Source organism: Schistosoma haematobium, chromosome 1 (assembly GCF_000699445.3).
Source record: "Schistosoma haematobium chromosome 1, whole genome shotgun sequence".
Lineage (NCBI taxonomy): Eukaryota > Metazoa > Platyhelminthes > Trematoda > Strigeidida > Schistosomatidae > Schistosoma > Schistosoma haematobium.
Genome location: NC_067196.1, coordinates 53,981,660 through 54,002,456, shown reverse-complemented (window position 1 = coordinate 54,002,456; position 20,797 = coordinate 53,981,660). Strand labels below are relative to the sequence as shown.

General features: G+C 32.2%; 1 protein-coding gene across 1 annotated transcript in view; it reads right to left on the bottom strand.

Moving 5' to 3' along the window:
- Positions 1–20,797, bottom strand: part of MS3_00001610 (uncharacterized protein) — a 46,171-nt gene that overhangs the window by 13,046 nt on the left and 12,328 nt on the right. Inside the window, exons 3-11 of the mRNA XM_051209078.1 lie at positions 19,251–19,382; positions 17,945–18,034; positions 16,426–16,485; positions 14,597–14,726; positions 11,896–12,011; positions 10,467–10,724; positions 7,905–8,225; positions 4,624–4,903; positions 2,866–2,999 (exon numbers count right to left, since the gene is read on the bottom strand). Coding sequence (XP_051074500.1) covers positions 2,866–2,999; positions 4,624–4,903; positions 7,905–8,225; positions 10,467–10,724; positions 11,896–12,011; positions 14,597–14,726; positions 16,426–16,485; positions 17,945–18,034; positions 19,251–19,382 — 1,521 coding nt within the window. The remainder of the gene's footprint in view (positions 1–2,865; positions 3,000–4,623; positions 4,904–7,904; positions 8,226–10,466; positions 10,725–11,895; positions 12,012–14,596; positions 14,727–16,425; positions 16,486–17,944; positions 18,035–19,250; positions 19,383–20,797) is intronic.

Here is a 20,797-nt window from a genome sequence, read left to right as displayed (position 1 = left end):
ATGATTTATTTGTCTAATGTTCAAGTAACAAGGTATGAATCATTCCCTTTTTGAAAAATATGGTATCCGTGTGTAAGAAAAATGTTAGTTTTATGTTAAATTCTTAGAAAAAAATCTTATTTTGGTTTAGAAAAAAAAAAGTAAACGTATGACTAGTGATTGATAAATTACATTATTTACGCGATTACAATCTTCCAACAACACACAATATTTATATATTTAATTTCAATAAAACAAGGATGATACCAAAAAAAACACAAACTGATTGTCATAAAGATAAAAGGTAAGTTCATTTTATATCTCTTTTTGAAAGTCAGATTTAACTAGTAAATATAATCTCAGAAGGGGTTTTGTGGAGATTGTAGTAATTTCAATAGTTGAGATCATGAGTCAATTGAAGCTAGACCACCATGGAAAACCTGGAAGCACTAGACAGCTGTTTAATTCTAATGTGGGATTACTCAAATGTGCTCATCCATGATCCCACCTCCCGATATTCGAACACAGGACCTGCCAGTCCTCCGCGCGAGCGAACCCCGCGGATGCGCACTGCTGAGGAGTCTCACAATAGGACGAAACAGCCGTCCAGTTCTTCCAAGTTTTTCATGATGGTCTAGCTTCAATTGACTCATGATCTCAACTATTGAAATTAAATATGATCTATTGACTATGATAAAATTTAGGTTTTCATGTGCAGAGAGATGCTTCGAGAATCATTTATCTTGAAGGATATTTATATTTGTGAAAGTAAACTAAATTCTGATAAACAGTTTAATATACGTCGGGGTGGGGTGGGTAACCAATTTACTGTTTAATCTAAAATTACAATTAATTTCGTAAAATATCATAATCACACATTAAAGACATTATTTGTACATCTTCCTTCAGTTGCCCTTTACATACTCTATGATTCTTTCGTTTTTGTTGTTATTACAATTGCTTTATGTTTCCTTTCACGTTCTCTTCAATCGGATCTTCTGCTGGTATACATCCTACTTCTGATTGGTATTACATTCTACTTATATCTCTCAACATGAGTAACATAAACCACATATTTAGTATTAGTTCGTAGGTGAATACCTACAAGAAAGCCCAAGTTAACGGTTTGGGGTATTTGCTATTAGTCAGAATAGTGTATTTGAATTATTACGGGTAAATATTATTAGAAACGACACCATAAAGTGTCTGTTAAACTTTGCTATTTTAGTCTCGTTTGTAAATCCGTAGGACTGATATCCGGTGTTGTCTATTCCGACTTTGGTGTTTAGATCTCCCATCAGAATGGTGAGGTCGTTTCTTGGGCACTTCTCTATGATTAATTCCAGCCTCTCATAGAATTGATCTTTAATGTCGTCGTTGCTATCATTGGAGGGTGGATAACATTGGATAATATTCATTGTGATCCCCTCCTTCTTTGTTTTGAGTGATGCTTTGATGATTCTGGATCCGTGAGATTCCCATCCTACAAGTGCATTTCGTGCTACATTGGACAGCATTACAGCAAGTCCCTGAGTGTGTGGAGCATTTTCCTCTTCGTGACCGGAGTATAGTAGCATCTCTCCCGTATTTAGCCTTTGTTGTCCAGCTTGTGTCCAATGGGTTTCGCTGATTCTCAGTACTGCCAAGTTGTATCTCCTCATTTCCGTTGCTATTTGACTGGTCTTCCCGGTCTCCCACATTGTTTGGACGTCCCATATACCTATGAAAATTGTTGCTGTGGTTGTTAGAAGGGGCATTGACCTCGTGGTTTCCGAAGGAGCTCGGCTTTCACCATGAGGAGTCATAGTTCTTCTAAATGAAGACCTTCTAACTCCCAGGGCAGAGTCTAAATGGTTTGAATTATTTTTTCTGATAAGCTTTTTTTTAGCGAGTTAGTTTTGTACGGAATGGGGTCGCTAATCCCATGCCCAACCCTCCTCCTTTACTCGGGCTTGGGACCGGCAGTAACTCTAGAAGAGCTACAATCGGCGTTCAAGAGTTAATAAGGCCGTAAAAAATTGTTTCGGATAAATAATGTTTGGGAGGAAAAGTTCCAGAACACTGAAATAGTGATTAGAACTCATGGAGTTAACAAACGTTAAATGATTGTGTAATTAAGCAATCGTCTGTTTGTTAACTTCATGAGTTTTAATCACTATTCCAATGTTCTGGAACACTCCCTCCCAAACATTAATTATCCGAAACAAATTATCTTATGACCTTAACTTTATTGAAATCTTCGTTACATCATGATACTCATTTTCATCTTTAATCACACTCTTATGTATAAATATGTCAATATCTGTAATAACGTTGATTTTCAAATATTTTAGATTGTAAGCAGCTGATGAGAACCTAACGAAATAAAATGAATCCATATTATTCTGCACGAATCTTCGTTCTTGTTCTCTTTAAAATAATAAAGGGAACTATATGTATGAAATATTAATATTAATTATACAATTAATTGAAAACAGAAAGAATTCTGGATTAGGATGTTTGTTTAATCTAACCAGAGAACATATTAAAAATCTGCTTATTGAATTAACTAAAACTATATTTGAGCCTATATAATTTATAATAGAGGGATTGAAATTGTTTTAATTATATGGGTCATAGACACTTAAGGATTATTTTGTCTACGATTTACATTAGTAGTAGAATCTTTGTAAATCACGGGGAACTGAAGAGTTGTTTCATTTTGGCTTGTGACTTCTGAGTAATGACTCTGTATTCGATCAACACTACCTATGAATAAAGCAAGTTTTACAGTTATATTATTTTCTTGCTTGTTAATAAAAAGTGTATATTTAATTTTTAATGAAGGTTTTATGCAGATGATTGATTTAGTAGTCTTATTTCAAGTAAAGAGAAAATATCACCTACTTGTCTTTGCATGGATACAGGATCGTTGTCAATACGATATTGGTCATATTCTTCCCGTAATTGATCTAAACTCCTCTTATAAAACATAGCATCAGCACGTAATTTTGATTTGATTGATTCCCACTCTCTCGTTACTATTCAAGAATGAAGTTAATGACAACAGTTAATTTATTGAGCAACTACTCATCATTAGATAAACAAACATTAAAGATTGTTTAAGTCTACAGAAGTCTTGGATTTTAGTTCACTCCAATATTCCCATAATTTAATATGTAGCGTGAGGGAAATATATCTTTTATTAAGAGTGTGAACATGTATTTCTGGGTTTCAGAGTCTAAGCTCTTACCTCAAGGTTACTTATGTTTATGCGTAATTACAAAGTAGCGGATTTTAAATGAAAGAGTTCCTTTGGATTTTACAAGTTGATTGGTGATTGCATCCGGTTTTTGATAAATCGTTCCATGAGATTAACCTATTATATTTGATGTCAAACACAAAAGTCTATTATTGATAATTACCAGGTCACAGGTTGAGGATCTTGACTTAAACTAATCAACCGTCCACATTTCACTAGCCTTGTTTGTAAATGATTCAGACGAAAATAAGTAGGTGATAAATATGTTAATATAATATTTTGTATATCCCATTATCATATTATCATCACTGATTCCGTTGGTAGGCAACATATCTTAGTATATTTAACATCAACTTTCTAAAGGTTACAACTATGCCTCAATCATTAGATTTAACCTACTGAACTCACGAATTCAATAGTCGATATTATGATAAGTTACTTCGAGTTACTCAGTTAAGTGGTTACGTATAAGACGTTACTGGTAGATTTACAATAATACCACGAACAAAAACATATGACACAAATTAGTTTTCCCAAGATATGATGATGAAAATGCTATACAAGAATGCTATACGAGAATGAATTTCCTTGAAGTTTAACTTGAGAGATCGTAGTTACGAAGTTTACATTATATGACATGATAGAACCTTTAGAGAAGGAAAAACACTAAAACGTCTATTTTCTTTTCTTGTGGCGTACCACATGAACGCTTGTGGTTTCTGTTATTAAAAGGGTGAGTATTAAATGTTTTTAGAATGAAGTGGTTGAACTGCGAAAAAATACGATAAGGTAAGGCAGGTAGTCTAAAGGAATACAGGAATACATTATCAAGTTTATCCGGTCAGATATATTTAATCTGATGGGACCGGTTCCAAGTCAAGTGGCTCATTTAACTCAACTGATAATCTCCACTAAGTGACAGATCGTATTTTACGATAGAAAAGTAATTATACCTTTACGAACTAAAAATTAATAAAGTATGTTTGTTTCATAAAAACCGAGCAATTAATTAGATCATCTATTTCAGTAAACCAGTTCAACTGATCATTGCCCAATAGAAATTTATAATAATGCTATCTAACTAATATAATATGTTACTGACTTCGGTTTTATCAGAATAATAAGTAAGAAAGCGATTATCACAGATGCTATGTTAATGATTTAAGAATTTATTATAACATTCATTTATCAAATAAGTGAGTACTTGTTCTTCAATAAGCTAAAACAATTTGAAATAGGAGAGTATCAAACGGCACTTAATTAACTCAAAAGCAGGAAACTAAATATATTCATAATAATTGCACAAATAACAATTTTATCTTACTTTACATGAGAGAAACAAGTCAGATTTTGTGATAAAGGAAATAAATTTGTTTCATTTTGCTAGGCATAAGTAGACTTACCTAAATCATCTTCTGGTTCATTGTAATCACGTAATTCAGCTAATTGTTGTTCCAATTCTTTATTTTGTTGTTCAAGTTTTGTACGCTTTCTTGATTCATCATCTAAAAGTTCTTGAACATCTTTTAATGTACGTTGATTAATCATTTCTTTCTTAACAAGTTCATCGTATTCATCTTGTATATGACGTAATTGTCTATCCAGTATAGATATTTTATCATATAAACTAAAGTTTTCAGCTTCTAGTTCTTCCCGATTTTCCGCTTCTTGTTTAACGGTATCCTGATATCGTATAGAAAAGTAAAATCAGTTAACTATGACATAAATCCTTTTAACCATGGATTAACAGTTGGTTTCAAAAGTATCCGAACCTATGTACTGATGAATTATCTTGTTAATGATTTAAAGAATCATGCTTTTGTGGCGACTATTTGATGCTTTTCAGCTGTGAGAAACTTTACTGTAACAAAGGTAAGTTGAAATATACTTTTGTGGTATGTATAGAAGATCTACAGATGATCATCGGGAAGGGATGAGTGGGGAGATTGTTCTAACCTCCAGGTGTTCCCAGCAGATGCTGGTAATATTTCTAAGATATCTGTGGCCAAATACCTGTAGCTTACGTTTCTCAGCCATAAAGTGAAAAAGAATTAACTGCTTAGCAGTATACTCGTCCCTTAATCGATAGACGGATATCTCGCCTTCGCCATAGGTGGTGACGTAAGTTGGCAAAAGGCGAACGAGCTTCTTGAATCTGTACGGAGATTTCGTCAAACACCAATCTATTATGGTTGATAACACTTCCAAGATGAGTGAAGTTGTCAACACGTTCGACTGCTTCACTCCCTATCCTTAGTTCAGGTGTTGACGCAGGCCAGTCCTGAAGCAACAACTTGCATTTAGATAATGAGAAACTCATTCGAAACATCCTGGAATTGTCGCTCAGTGCCACCAAAGCACTCTGCATTTCATCAGCGTCTTCACCAAACAGGTCTATATCATCTGCGTATTGTAAGTCGATAAGTGGAACTCGTGGTAGGAGATCAAACCCTGAAAATTCAGTCGACGAGAACGTTATTTCCAGCAGTAGGTCTATGATGAGCAGAAATGGAGTTAGTGAACAGCCTTTTCGGATAGCACTTGAGGTTGAAAAATCAGATGACAATTTCCCATAAGCTCTGGTCCGACTAGTAGTGTTCAAGTAAAAAGCCCTCACAAGGTTTATGTACTTCTGAGGTGTACAATTCAGTGACAGACACGCACACAGAACCTCTCGGTCTACAGAGTCAAATGCTACTCTGAAGTCAAGGAAAATCGTCATTGTCGGACATCGATAAGTATGCCTGTATTCTTGAACCTGATGAATGGTGAATATATGGTCGATGCAGCCTCGCTCATATCTTAAGTCAGCCTGATTTTCTCGTATTCGTAGTTCACGAGTCTTTGTTAGGCGTCCAGTATTTATTGAAGTTAATATTTTAGAAGCTATATTAGTCAAACTAATCCCTAGCCAAAACGGAAAGCCGACGAGATACACCCTTCGTGTATCTGGCGATCCGATGGCTAGTTCTCGTGGACTGGCACCTGTAGACTTAGAACTATGTACGAAGGAAAAACGGCTACCATTAGAATAGATCCCCGTTAACTGTCTCTTATGTGAAAATTCCCATTTTGCCATTTGGTAAATAAAGAAGGAACGAATTGAGCAAAGAAATTTCTTTTCAATTAGTTTTTCATCATGGCTCTACACTAATATATATACGTTTTACACTAATAATATAATACTCATCGAGTGGATACGTTACGTAATAATTACATAATGACATTTAAATTAACATTGATTAATTAGAAGAAAGAGGATTATTAATATTCAAAGTGATCAAGGAGTTGCTAAGTTGCGTAATGTAAGAAACAAAGAAGGAACAGAATTTTAACGGATGGTCAATAGGATGGTAGTTACGTAAGAATCAAGAGATGAATGTTGAGAAGTTATTAAGTTCAGAAGCAACAGAAATAAAATAAAAAAAATAGAAGTATGAAAAATAGTTCTTTTGAAGGAAATCTTAAACTGATGGCCAGGGCAGGGAAAGTGGTTGTACGAATCTCTTTTGAATGCAAAGGTCAGGTTTGTGAACATGGATTGCGATGGCTTCCGCAATGTGCAAGAGGCGCACTCGTAAACCATGTGGCAAATTAGATGGGATATTGTAGATAACCTTAAAAGCTTTATTCAATTCAACTTGATGACCTGTGTCAACCAAGTGAGAGAGAATAGAACTTTTAGTCACTTTTACCTGTCCCTTGTTTAACCACGACGGATGATGTTCAGTAATGCGATGACGGACTTGCCGAATTGTACGCCCAATATAACTGGCTCCACAGGAGCAGTTGAAACGATAGATACACATAGATTTGGCGAATTCAGGCAGTCTGTCTTTGTTGGCTGTTCTTATCTTAGGATAGTTGTAAAAGATTGCATTTAATCTGGCAGCATTAAATGTTTTTTGTACGGCTCTTCTTAGTCTCTTATGTGCTGTTCGGCTAAACAGCTCCGTAAGAACTCGGAAGGATAGAGACACACGTAGTTGCCTTTTCATCGTTTCTGCCTACTCTCCAACAGACTGCAACCCTGGACGAGGTGAAAGATGACTTTTACAGAAAGCTTCCTGAACTTCTTGATAAAGCTAAACACTGAGACACAGTAGTCGTAGCAGGCAACTTTAATGTCCAAGTGAGTAGCTTAAACCAACGAGAAAGACATTTGTTTGGGTATATAGTATTCCGGCTCAGCGAACAGATAATAGTGATCGTCTGTTGCAACTGTGCTCCGACATTAGTTTACTTCTAACAAGCATTAGTTTTAAGCATAGGAATAGACATCGTCTAGCATGACGACTCCCTGTACCAAACCAACGGTGGACTCAAGTAGACCATATCGGAGAGGCTCGATAGAAGACTTTCACTCGTTCTGGAATACACGTCTAGATTCTGATCATGCACCAGCACAAGCACACATCTGCTTGGGCCTCACTGGACACATAAAAACCACATTAAGACGATCCATTAGAGTTGAACTCAGTGACGAGAAAACCAAATGTAGATTCCAGGAACAACTGAGGTCACACCCAGGCAGTTCTGGGAAAATAGACCTTTTGAACTGTGGTGACATTAAGATTTTAGTGTACTGCTATATTATCTGTATACCTGCTAACATTCAGATTAAGTGGAAGATACAAATAAACAGTCTATGAATAACATGGTTTTTAACAATTAAAAAACGTACTTCTGATTCAATCAACTGTTTATGCATAAGTACTAATTGTTTTTTCATTTCAGCTAATTGATGTGATGTATTGCTTCTTGGAGTTAAATCATTCACTTCCTCTCTAGATTGTGTTCTAGATGATCCAAAGAAATGTTGGGCTTGCTGGTGATTTAAATTTATTTTACCAATTAGAATTGGTGAGTTCAATAAGTCTAATGCACATTGAGTATTACTATCAAGTTGTGAAGACACATCAGAATGTGATGATAAATATTCTCTGAGTTTAACAACTAAATCACGATGTGTAGCCAGTTCATTTTGCAGTTCAGTAATTAACTCCTATAAGAATATTGGGGAAATAAAATAATTATTATGTATATGTTTAAATTACGAGTATTGTTTACATAGAATTTGTTTTATTACATAAGACATAGTTATGGGACCATTTATGCTGTAAGATACTTTGACAAGTAATTACATTAAAAGATATTTCTAGTGAAAACAAGGCTTATCATAGTTATTCGGCCTATCAAATTCATGTATAACGGTGTGAACATCACAGTTTTAAAATTAATAATAATTGGACATAATTTAATTGAGATCATGAGTCAATTGAAGCTAGACCACCATAGAAAGTCTGGAAGCACTGGACGGCCGTTTCGTCCTATTGTGAGACTCCTCAGCAGTGAGCATCCAGACTCATGATCTCAACTATTAAAATTACTATAATATCTACATAAACCCCCTCCGATAATTTTATTGATTATTTTGATGAAAACAGAAGTTATAAGCTCATTCATAGATCAAAGACACGGATATCTCGGTTTAAACAATATTTTGGGTTGATTTAATTTTGTACTTAGAGTGAATTTTAAACAGTCAATTTGCATGTATATCACTTTCAAATGTAAATGAATGAAATGTTGACAACTTTTTATTGTCAAAATAAAACAAACAAAATACGGTTTTTAACTAAACGATAATTGTACTTCATGTGTGTCAGTGTATAAAATGTGAATTTAGTCTAGTGAAATATATAATACTTATTAATTGCTAATAGCAAAGCTAAATCAACTTTAAAGTTACAGTGCGAATTTCATAATGTTTGTAATTCAGTGAATAAACAATAGGTTTGATAATAAACCAATTTATGTAACTTACATTAGAACACATTTGAAGTAAAATTAACCATTTTATTAGTGTGATAAACATTAAGTTCTTGGTCTCATTCAGATAGAAACTTGTTACAATAACTCAGTAGACTCTCATATTGGTGATTTTAAAAGTAGATTTCTAATTTATTTAGGTCAGAAATTGAACTATTTATCTTAATCCAGAACTATAATGACCAGTGAACAGTTGAGAGAGCCATGTATAAATTAGGTTATTTTGACAAAATGTAGCAACATATGGTTGAAAATCCCTCCCAAATGAAGAAACTAGAAAATGATGCAGTAATTTCATTAACAACTATTGGAATTACTAACTGTTAGCTTTGAACCTAGTAATCAATGAGTCTAAGCACATCAAGAACTTAAAAACCATGACGTTTACAGCCTCAATATTCTGTCAACATTTCAGCTGATACCATTTCAGAATGTAAATTATCATTCGAGTCCAATAGCTTTAGTAACCATTAGTTTGTATTTTATCTGAAAAATATGCCATGTTTGTCACTTACATGTTTATCACAATTGAATAGACCGATGACATAATAGTTTCTAAAGGATTTAAATTCTGACAGCTGATAATAGTTGATATGCACATTCGTCATTATTCATATAACAATTAAAATGAATGAATACTTATAGCAAAGTAGCTCCAATAGAATGATTAATTAAAATAATAGAGGACCTTTGTTAAAGAATAAATTGATATTCTTTAGTCATTAGGTAACTCAATGGTATTTTATTATTATTCCAATAAGAATAAAGCATTATCACACTAATTAATTAGATTCTTGTTAATTGGATATAAATAAAAGCAGTGTTCAGTAATAAGTACTCAATGAAGATGATCAGAAAGTGGATTTCATCTCGTCAAAACTCCACAAATCACTAGATATCTTTTATGGTGGTAATTTCCTCATACTCTTAATTTACTAAAACTAAAGAATAGTTTTGGAAAATATCAAAAGAAGGATTAAGATTACACAAGATGAATTAAAAACTATGGTTACGTATTCAGTTTATTTTTCAAGGAATTTCATTTGTGATGATGTAAATTAAAAATATGTGTGAATAATAATGATAATGATTGGTTGTTTGCTTAGTTAGATATGCAGATTGTCTGACAGGCGTTACATGAGTTATATATTTCCCTATCCTTATTACGATTATTATTGACTGATTGTTGATTGCTGTTGGATTGTTTTCGGTTCTTGGTGTGGAAATATATTTGCATTCTAATCAAGCTAATCACGTGTTCTTGATGTGAGTTGTGTTGGAGTCCTGCAGAATATACACTGGGAGGGAATCTAGTGTAGATATTCGTTTAATGTAAATTAACGTCTCATTCGTGTAAACGTGAAAAACCGAACGTTATAACGAAAAATATCCATTAAAAAAATGTTTAGCTCACTTTTGTCTTCACGTCTTTTTCATCATTTTGGCTTTGTTCATTTTCATCATTACCAACTCCATTCGCTAATAATTTACTTCTTTGTTCTAATTGTTTACTTAATTGATTCACCATAAGTTCAAGATTACGCACATATGCTTTACCTTCAGCTTCTGTAGAATTTTTCTCTTCTAGTTCTGAGCTCAAACGTTCAACTTTACTAGATTCTAAGGCTAAAATATGTTGTAATTGTTCTACACGTTCACCAAGAACACGAACCTGAAAAAGATAAGATGAATAATAGTGTTATTCGTGGTAGTTATTAGTAGTTTTATGACTAAATGAACAAATACTGAAGGTTAAAATACGATGAGTTTATGTCTATAATTTCATGAAGACTGGATATTTGAATAATCATGGTAAATAATTCAATATTACGGTCCTCAGACTAATTTAAAAAGGTGAATGTCCTAACGTTCACTCTGAAGAGTTCTAAACGTGGATCAGTCAAATAATCAGTATTTGTTTATGCTTTGGACTGGCGTAAATTCAAGGTTAAAACCAAAGTTATATTAATTTATCTCGTTTCTTTAATAATTAAATAACTAAAATGTGGTACATGCTCTTGTGTTGAATACACTTGCTATTGAGGTATTTGAACTTTTGTTTATGGAAAACGCATCAATCATACTAACAACACAGTATTATTCAACCTGATGCAACACTTTCCTGTAAAGTTAGAACTTAGTGAAGAAAATACATGACATGCCACAATTATAAGGTAAAATCTCAACTTGTTAGATATTGTACAAATGTGATTACTATACTAATTAATTAGTTTTTAAGGAATGTTTGTTCGTAACGAGATTGTATTGAACAGAGAGCTGATTTATGCTACACGTTAGGAAAGTTCTATTGTATGAAACGCTGTGATACACTTACAAAGTATGGAATACATAAATTACGGAAAGCAAATGTCCTCAGTTCAATCTCAACAAGTCATGGAAAATTATTAAACTGGTTTAAAGCTTATAAATATATTTCCGACACTTCGAGGAGAGATCTAATTAGTTTAAATACAGTTATTGACGTAAACCACGAATTGTACAGTGAGTGAAATCAAAAAGTGATATAAAAGCTTACGGTTGTAGATCATGTTTTATTTTAAGTTGTTTGAAGTAAAAAAGAACTTAGGACAATAATGTTGGCATACTTGTCTAATTATTATTGTACTTCTCACGAGACGTTAAAGTTCTACATTCTAGGTCACGTGGTGTCATTACTGAACAGTTATAAAGTAGGTCAACGCATCCCTTCAGTACTTCCCAGTTGATAATAATTGGGTTCAATTCTTCATTTTGTGTAATATTTTACTCCAAGGTTAAAAATTAAAATTCATTAAAATTACAAAAAGCGCCTTTGTGAAATATAAGAAAAGAAATAAACTAACTTGATTTTTATAATGTTCAGCAGAACGTGATTGTTGTTCATCTGCCTCCTCACGTAATAGTTCAACTTGATCACGATAAAATTCCGCATCATTTTTCAGTCTAGTCATTGGAGATCCTTTGAGATAATAAATTTTATTTTCAAATTTATGTTAAATAAATGAATAAAGTAATTGATTCATTAAAATATCTTTTCATTGAATGAATAATTAAGCTAGAATTTTAGCATCATTTATTGAAAGCAAAATCTCTGATATTGTGATGTTTTCAAGATGAATAATAAACAAAACTATACTATTGAATTTTGCTTCTGAAACCTGTTCAAAAACATGATAGTCAAAGGGGCTAAGCAACAAATATCTATTACTTCAGACGTTATATCAGTTTTAGCAGATTGTTTTGACAAATTGAAGTGATTTCTAACATATCATGAACTGAACGTTTTTATACCAATACTCGATTCATTTCGTGTAGTCTAATAACATCTTAAAAAGTTTTTGATGTAGGTAATTAAAAAACAATGAGTAAGTTGAAAATAGACTACAAGTTTACTTTTCTTAAACTTGTATTAATCACAGTGAATTTTCTTGTTAACCTTAATCAAAGTAAATTAGAACAAACAACCATCATTTTTATTGAGACTAAGTAACATTGAATATCTATTACTAACTATTTCAGAATTTTTAATAGTTGAGTTCATGAGTCGATTAAAGGTAAACAACTATGGAAAACCTGGAAGCACTGTATGGCCGTTTCGTCCTACTATGGGGTTCCTCAGCAGTGCGCATCCACGATTTCATGAATTCAACTAATAAAAATTACTACAATATCCACAAAATCCCATTCTGATAATTGTTCAGAATTGTTTAATAGTATGCCTTAAAAATAATATCCATCATAAAAGAAAATATCACTAGGTTACGATGTAAGCCAGTTTTGATACATTCATTGAATTTCTCCATCATTCTAAATGAATTAACTCACAATATTTTTAGAGAGTATTTATCTACATTGTAGATGAATTTGATTTCATAGGTTAATTACCTCCACTATGTACTCTTAACTGTTCTATCACCTGAATGTAATGGATTAATTACATCATTTAATTTGCTTGGTTATTAATGTTATTATAAACGTTTACCATCAAGTTACTGGTGTTGTTTTATAGAAGAAATATATGACAAACTTGAAATTGATTATTATCATAACAGTTGAATTATTGAAAAAAAAGTAATATGTAATACACAAGCACACAACTAAGCCTTATCATCCAGAACACTAGGAAGAAAATATTTAACAAATAACAGACAATATTCTGTTAAACATCAATCTAATGACCTATTATTTGTTTGCTATTGAAAAATGCCAAAATATTTTAGGTTTCTATTACTCAAGATTATAGTAAAACAGGTTTGAAAATGTAACAAAGTACATAGGGTATAGTGTTGGTCACATTTTTTGATGTTACATTTTTTTGCGTGTGATTATTTTTAGATTCACATAAAAAAATCTGTCTAAAATCAATTCATACATTGTTCCAATTCAATTGTCTAATAAATGTGATTGATTATCGATTGAGACAAAATGTTTTTTGTGAATAGAATATAAGTATATTACTAACAAGTGTTGATACCGTACATCAATATATATATATATATCTTATTGGATGGAATGATGACATGTATGAGTAGGATTATGTTAGAATGACTGAATGAAGTAGAATAGACAATGTTAGACAATGTTAGACACTATCACCATTGGATGCCGGCTCAGTGATCCAGTAGGTTAAGCGTTCGCGCGCGAGACCGAAGGCCCTGTGTTCGAATCCCGCGAGCGGGATTGTGGATGCGCACTGCTGAGGAGTCCCAGTGCTTCCAGGTTTCCAAAGGTGGTCTAACATCAATCGGTTCATGATCTCAATCAAAAACTTAATAATCTCCACAACCCCTATACTAGTGATTTTTTAACAATTTGTAATGTTTAAGTTCAATAGGAAATTTTTTATGATATTATTTTTAACTTGAAATAAATTTAAGATGTACCTGTTTTGAATCAATGAAGTTGTCATTCTTAGGACGTAGAAATGTTGTATATAAGAAGCAGTCACTCGCTTCAAATAATTGATGTATTATAATGAAATTAGTAAATTATGGTAATTAGGTTGTGTAGGCGGAAATTCGTTGATTCCCATTAACTGGTATGACAATACAAAACTTTATTAGATTCACGCTTGTAATGAATGAAATTAAAGTGTGTTCATTAGCTGAACTGCAACTAATAACAATTGTATTACATTTAATTTGTTGAGGATTTTAAAGTTATTGCAGTCAGCTCTCTTTATAATTAAATCACAAATTCCATATTATGCTTATAAAAATGTATCATTTATGAATATGGTAGTTTAGACTGATGTTAACTTTTCATTTTACTCCCCTACACTTACAACTATTAAACACCTAAACATTGGAATTGAACGTAGGCTTTTTAGTAAGACTAGGTGTCAACTCCAGGTTTAAAAATGATCTTCAAAGTTTCATTATGAGTAACGAGTTATGATATCTGATAATCAGGCTATAAAAATGTCTAAATTAAATTATTAAGATCATCATAAAAGTTGTTTGGTTGCTGCTTATATGTATCATAAGAAACGAATAAAATAAGTAGCGAAATATTTTTATATTACATAGATCAATAACTAATTACCGGGATTTAGGGGAGACGGCTCAACTTCAAGCAAATTACTAGGCTTCTGAGGAGCTAATGCATTTAAAGCCTTGTTATCAGCAGCTAACGTCTGCCAGAACTCTTGGTTTTTACTCAGCGCTTCTGATATCTATGAAGAAGCAATTAGATTGAAGGGAGAAAGTAGAGGAAAGTAATAGAATAATTAAGTAATAGAATAATTAATATATGTTATCATAAATGATTTACATTCGGATCAAATGACCCTTCATTGACGCTGTTAGTAGAATCAATAGCACCATTCAGTATCATACAATAGACCATTGATCAGAATACATAATTAATTTCCTAAATGAAATTTTATGGTGAAGAGTCGTATTCCATCTGACTATCGTACTTTAAGAAACATTTTTGTTAGTGTAGTTGCGGTGCTTATCAGTGTATACGTGTTATTACCCTACTCCACATGCATTTTTGTGCACATGTCAGCATGTACTTTACCTGAAATGACATTCATCATATTAGTTTACAATTCTCGATTCCGTTGAAATGACTGGATACTTTTTTACTAAGTTGTTTAATAAAGATTATTTATGTCAAATCGCGAGGCATCATGTTCGAAAATAAGAAGTGTTTAGCTCCCAGCAAGTAAATCGTTGTGATTTATGTTCCTGCGTTATTGGATCACCCAATATGTTTAAATCATTGAAGACTTCACTTAACGTATTAGTACATTTGAAATTTACTCTGATGATGTTTAAAATTATGATTTGTAACCTTGGTTATATTTGGCTGCATTTGATTTCCATCCAAATGGTAAAATCTGATATTGGAGAGTATTTAATCCATTTAACATCTTTCGAATATCTCGAATCTCGAAATCTCAGGCGGACATATTCTAAAATAAGAGGGCTTTCACCATGACGTCTCGACACCTCTTTAGAATGATCATTGATATCCACTTCCAAATCAACCAATCATCTGTTGAAGACTACCATTGTATTTTATGGCATAATATAAGGATGTAGTGTAAGTTGCTATGTTAAGCCTACATAGCTTATTCCGGCTTCCCTAAAAGCTAGTTTGTTCATTCTTTACAAGCCATATTTTTACACCGCTACTTAATCGCTTATCAACCTTGACTGTTTTTATGTGTATGTGTGTGCAGTTCATATCTTACTCATCACATACCTGTGACTGATTTTTGTCTGACTATAAATATTGATTTACGCTTGATTTAATTGAGTTGGAACACACGCTTTCTCCACTGCACATCATTTTGCTTCGCTCTCTTCGGTTTCTTCGCCCCGTTTCTTTGATCATTTGTCTGGATCAATGATAGTATGAAATATACGTATTCAAAATTCATTCTTATATTTGACTTATTTGATTCCGTTATACACAAACGCGAGTTAAGTCACTTATGTACGAGGATAGCCAGGATGTATATTTCGACAGCAGTCATTCGATAACGACCATACGATCTAACTGGAGCCAGACCATGGGCCAACAAAAGGGTTTTTTATAACGAGTCGTTGTAAAAATGAATTATATGTTCAGTATTTGTGAATTTTCAGATACCAAAAGTATTCAGCTACAAAGTTTGTATGGGTACCATAGCAAATCAAGATTTCATTTACTGTCTTATCTATAAGCGACTATAGTGATTCATAGATTCTTTAGACAATTGGTCGAGGTGCTTGGATTTATCGCTTTTTTAACATTTTATTGCAAGAATAACTTGAATAAGTAGTCATTCAAAAGTGAATTAAATCCACAGAATGAATTATATTAAATATCAAAAATACTTTATATAATGTCATTCATTATGTATATATGAATAGATTTACCTGTTGTACTAAACTTTGCACTGTAGATGCATTTGACACATTTGTACTCATTTGTTCCAACTGAAAGGAATTCATGCCAGAAAAACAAAAGTGTTAACAATGAGAAAAATTATTCTGTCATATTGGTGATTTCTATTAAACCGCCTATCTAAATAATAACTGAATAATAATGCCAGTAAAGAATTCTTCAACTACTACAAACCGATTCTCTGTAGAAATGAATTTTTTAACAATGACAAAAAATGGAAAACCGTGGAATAAAAACCATAGAAAAGGATTAGATAAAGTTGAGAAATACTCATTATATTTCACTTAATCAGAGGGTTAGCAACAACATTTATGCCAGGTAGTCGGAGAAGTGTGTCCAAATTTTAAAAGAATTAAACCAAGCTGTTCTAATTTTAAAAATTCGGGTTATAATATATCATTTAACAAAGAAACCTTTTCTTGGACAGCTTTCTCTGATAAACAAATACGACCTTCATTCTTTAAGGGAGTTATTTAATCAAAACACCAGAAATAATATCATAGGCTTTTAGAAATAAAACCATGATCTAAAGGAACATTAAATAAAAGAACTAGAGAAGCTAAAGTGTAAACTTAAAGTCTTCATCCTAACTGTTACTAAGTTCCTGAAAATCTATAGTATCATAAAGCAAACTCATTTCCAGATCTGGGTATAAGAATTGTTTTTCTAGCCAAAGAAACCAATTTTATATATGGAACCGAAAGAATATATGGACACATGTTTGTATCAATACATAAAACACATAAAGTACGAATAATTTTTATCTGGGGTGAATATAAAAAATTTTCCCACAGAACAGATATCTGAGTAATCTACAAATCAGTCAAAAACTATATGACAATGAGACAATAATGAGTTGTTAGAAAATAAGCTAATTAAACCATCAAATCTAAGCTCATAAACCGAAAGCCCGGATTTTCAAGACATAATCATTACTTTCAACAACCTGTCTACTATGGAGTCTTACGTAACGTTCATAGTTGATTCTCATTATAGCATGAATAGCATCTCATTAGTGTAAGCCCAAATTCATGTCATATTAATAACAATTAATGACTATAACTTAAAGTTTGGCGACTTCAGATATTCGGTAGAAATACGATACTTTGTTGTTCTAAGTAATCTGAATATACTGTATGCTGTCTGAACAATGGTCTGTGTATTATTCCACCAATAAATCACCTATACAGTAAAATCTGACGATCACATGTAGTCTGACGATTGTTAACTTATTCAGAATAACTTTTTGAATCTAATCAGTCCTTTTAAAAATAGTCCGCGGTTTTGCGATGAGGTGGTTTTAGTAAGGCGATATATATATATATATATATATATATATATATATATATATATATAAATCAAGAGAGAAAAAATAGATCAAAAGTGATACCATTTCATTAGTTATGCTCTAATAATAAATAAACATTACAACTAGGCTGAATAAAATTAAATGACGGAGAGAAAAAATGTTTATGAAATGACCAAACTCACCAACTGTACTAAATTTGCTACTCTTGCTTGATATTCCGCATTTTCGAAGCGTAACATACGAACTAGTGCTTTGTATCTTTCTAATTCACTCTACAAATAAGATTGGAGTAAGCAATAAAGATGTTTACTAGTTTACTAGTAAGGTAGTAAGATAAATATTATTTACGATAGGATTGATAACAAGTGAAAATAATGCAGCTCTGAAAAGCTATTTTCTCCTGATTTAGAGATCCACAGAAGTTCCAATCCATGTGATCTTAGTAACATTCGATAATTCCTACTACCCACTTTACTGTTAATTTACATTTTATATGGTTCTTTAAACAGACATTTATAATGAGTTATATGTTCATAAGAAAGATCTCAGATACGGTCATATAATAATCTGAAAGTAGTGCGTGTTATAATGCCCTATTTCTAGTGGATATACAACTATCTGGTTGTTCTTGTATGATGTTTATATTTTAATATGTAATTAGCAGGAAAGGTTTGAGACGGTAGAGAAGTGTCATTTGGATATTTTTCTTTGGTTTTTTTATTAATAAATGATTTTGCTTGTGGCTTTTTGAAATGTATCTGAACATCTTCAGTTAATTTTAGTTTCAGTGATAAAATGAAAGTGATTTTGATGGATAGTCCAGTGTTTGTCTATCAGGATCTGCTAGTAAATAAGGATAGTGCGTAAATATTCGTATTTATGGAGGCGATACGCGATACGCTTGAAAGAAAGTTGTAAAAACGATCGATTGGATTCGATCATAATAAAGCACTTGGGTTTTGATAGGTTATTACTTCAATAAACATAATAATGACAGAATTTATATCAATGAAGCGAATCATTTTAAATTAAGGTCAGAAAATGAAGATCATTTTGATTTATTTATTTCAGTTAAAGAGTTTCATAACGTTATACCATTTAAAATAGGGATGGTGAATTAAATTTTAGAAACTTATGTGGGCAATCGAAGGTAATTTGGTTACTCCCTATGACTTGTTATTATTGATAAGAAGAAATAAACAAGAAAATATATTTTCGATTTTTCACAAAGCCTGTTCTACCATATCACATTCAAAGTTATTAAAAGCATTGAAATTGTAATTTACAACTCATTTATACAAAAGTAATAGAATAAATACTTTTCAACATCACTTGAAAATAGTCTACTTTGTGATTGTACATTATATCAATAAAACAAACGTCAATGTATTTTGATGAGAAACTATGGTTTGCAATAAATCTTGTGCATAACAACTAATAATGGATAATAATTTTTAAAATGAAAAAAAACAAAACAATTAAACTAACTCTAAGGAATAACAATTCCTCTTCTGTACGATGTGTACGAATTAATGGTTTTAAGGCCAACATTAGACGAAACCAAGGATCAAGCATAATACTTGCATTTTTCTGAATACATCTCACTGCTTTTTCTTCAGTCTTGAATTCGTTCAATTATTTATGTAGATCGTGATAGTTGAAAAAAAGAGAATCGAAAAAAATTCTTTAGAATTTTATGTAAATCTTGATCCCTTTTTATACCTTTTAAAAAGATAAATTTATTTCAATTCGTCATCCAGTGTTTTGGTCTAATTCAAGGTAAATTTTATTTCATACGCTTCAAATAAAAATGACAAAGTATAAGGCACTGATTAAGCTTAAGTTTTTTCATAAGATTTCGAATGTAAACAGGAGAATAGGGTAAATTTCTAGGCTCATTTTCATGGAAGATGATACAAAAAAGGAATAAAATTACTTTACTAAAGAATTCGTAAATTGTCTTTTATCGTGAATAGTAATAGACCTGAAATGAAAGCTCTTTCAAACGCCTACCACAAACGAATGAACACCCTCTATTAGACATCAGTACAAAATATATAATGCGCCGCTCAACCAGGGTTGATTAACAGTGTACTCCAAATGGCTAACATCAAATAAAAATCTAGATCATTATGCCCTAAAACTAATCCAAATTAACGAATGTACTTATTACTCTGTAATTCTGAAACATTGTTTAGTACATCATTTAAATGTTAGAATAAATGATCAAAACTAAAATCTAAAAAACTGATCGAAACTTCAATATTTCCTATCTCAATTGAACAATGTACGTCATTTGCAGTTACATTTCCCTGATATCATTTACCACTTTCAAATTAACTTAGTGATTATTTGTTTTTTAAATGCGAATATTTTAAAATCATCACTGGTATATTTATATATTACTTATTTTATAACATCATTATCGACTAAATTCATGATTACATGTCGCTTCCAATTATTTTCAGTCTGTTGATTAGTTCTATATTGCTTTTGAAGTCATGTAGATGGTTAAAGGATTCCGGGGAACTAATATGATAGCTACAGGTAGCTATCCATTTACTAACAGCAAAGAATATGTTGAAATCATGACTGGATCTACAGTGTGCTGAATAACAACACTACAGTCTTCATTGAGGTCATGAACTGATCAATGTTAGATCACCATTAAAACCATGGAAGCACTAGATGGTCGTGTCGTCCTAGTATGGCACTTCTAGGACGCCAGCGGTGGTAATCCACAACCATTGCACGCGGTATTCGAGCCAAGGACTGTTAAAACTTGTGGCCTTTTGCCTTAGTAATCTATAACGTTGTGATACCGCCAATTAGAAAACAGTGATTTATCGACCGATCCAATGACAAGTAAAGCCGTATGAGCAGTCTAGAGTTCTGATCGGTCCTTCTTCTGTCCAGCCCTGCCTATTAAGTCTAGAACACTAATAAAGATGTATGTATAGTATTAGTTCATAAATGGATACCAACAGTTAGCGTTCACTACTCTCGTCTGGATATATCAATGGCCTTCGGTCTCG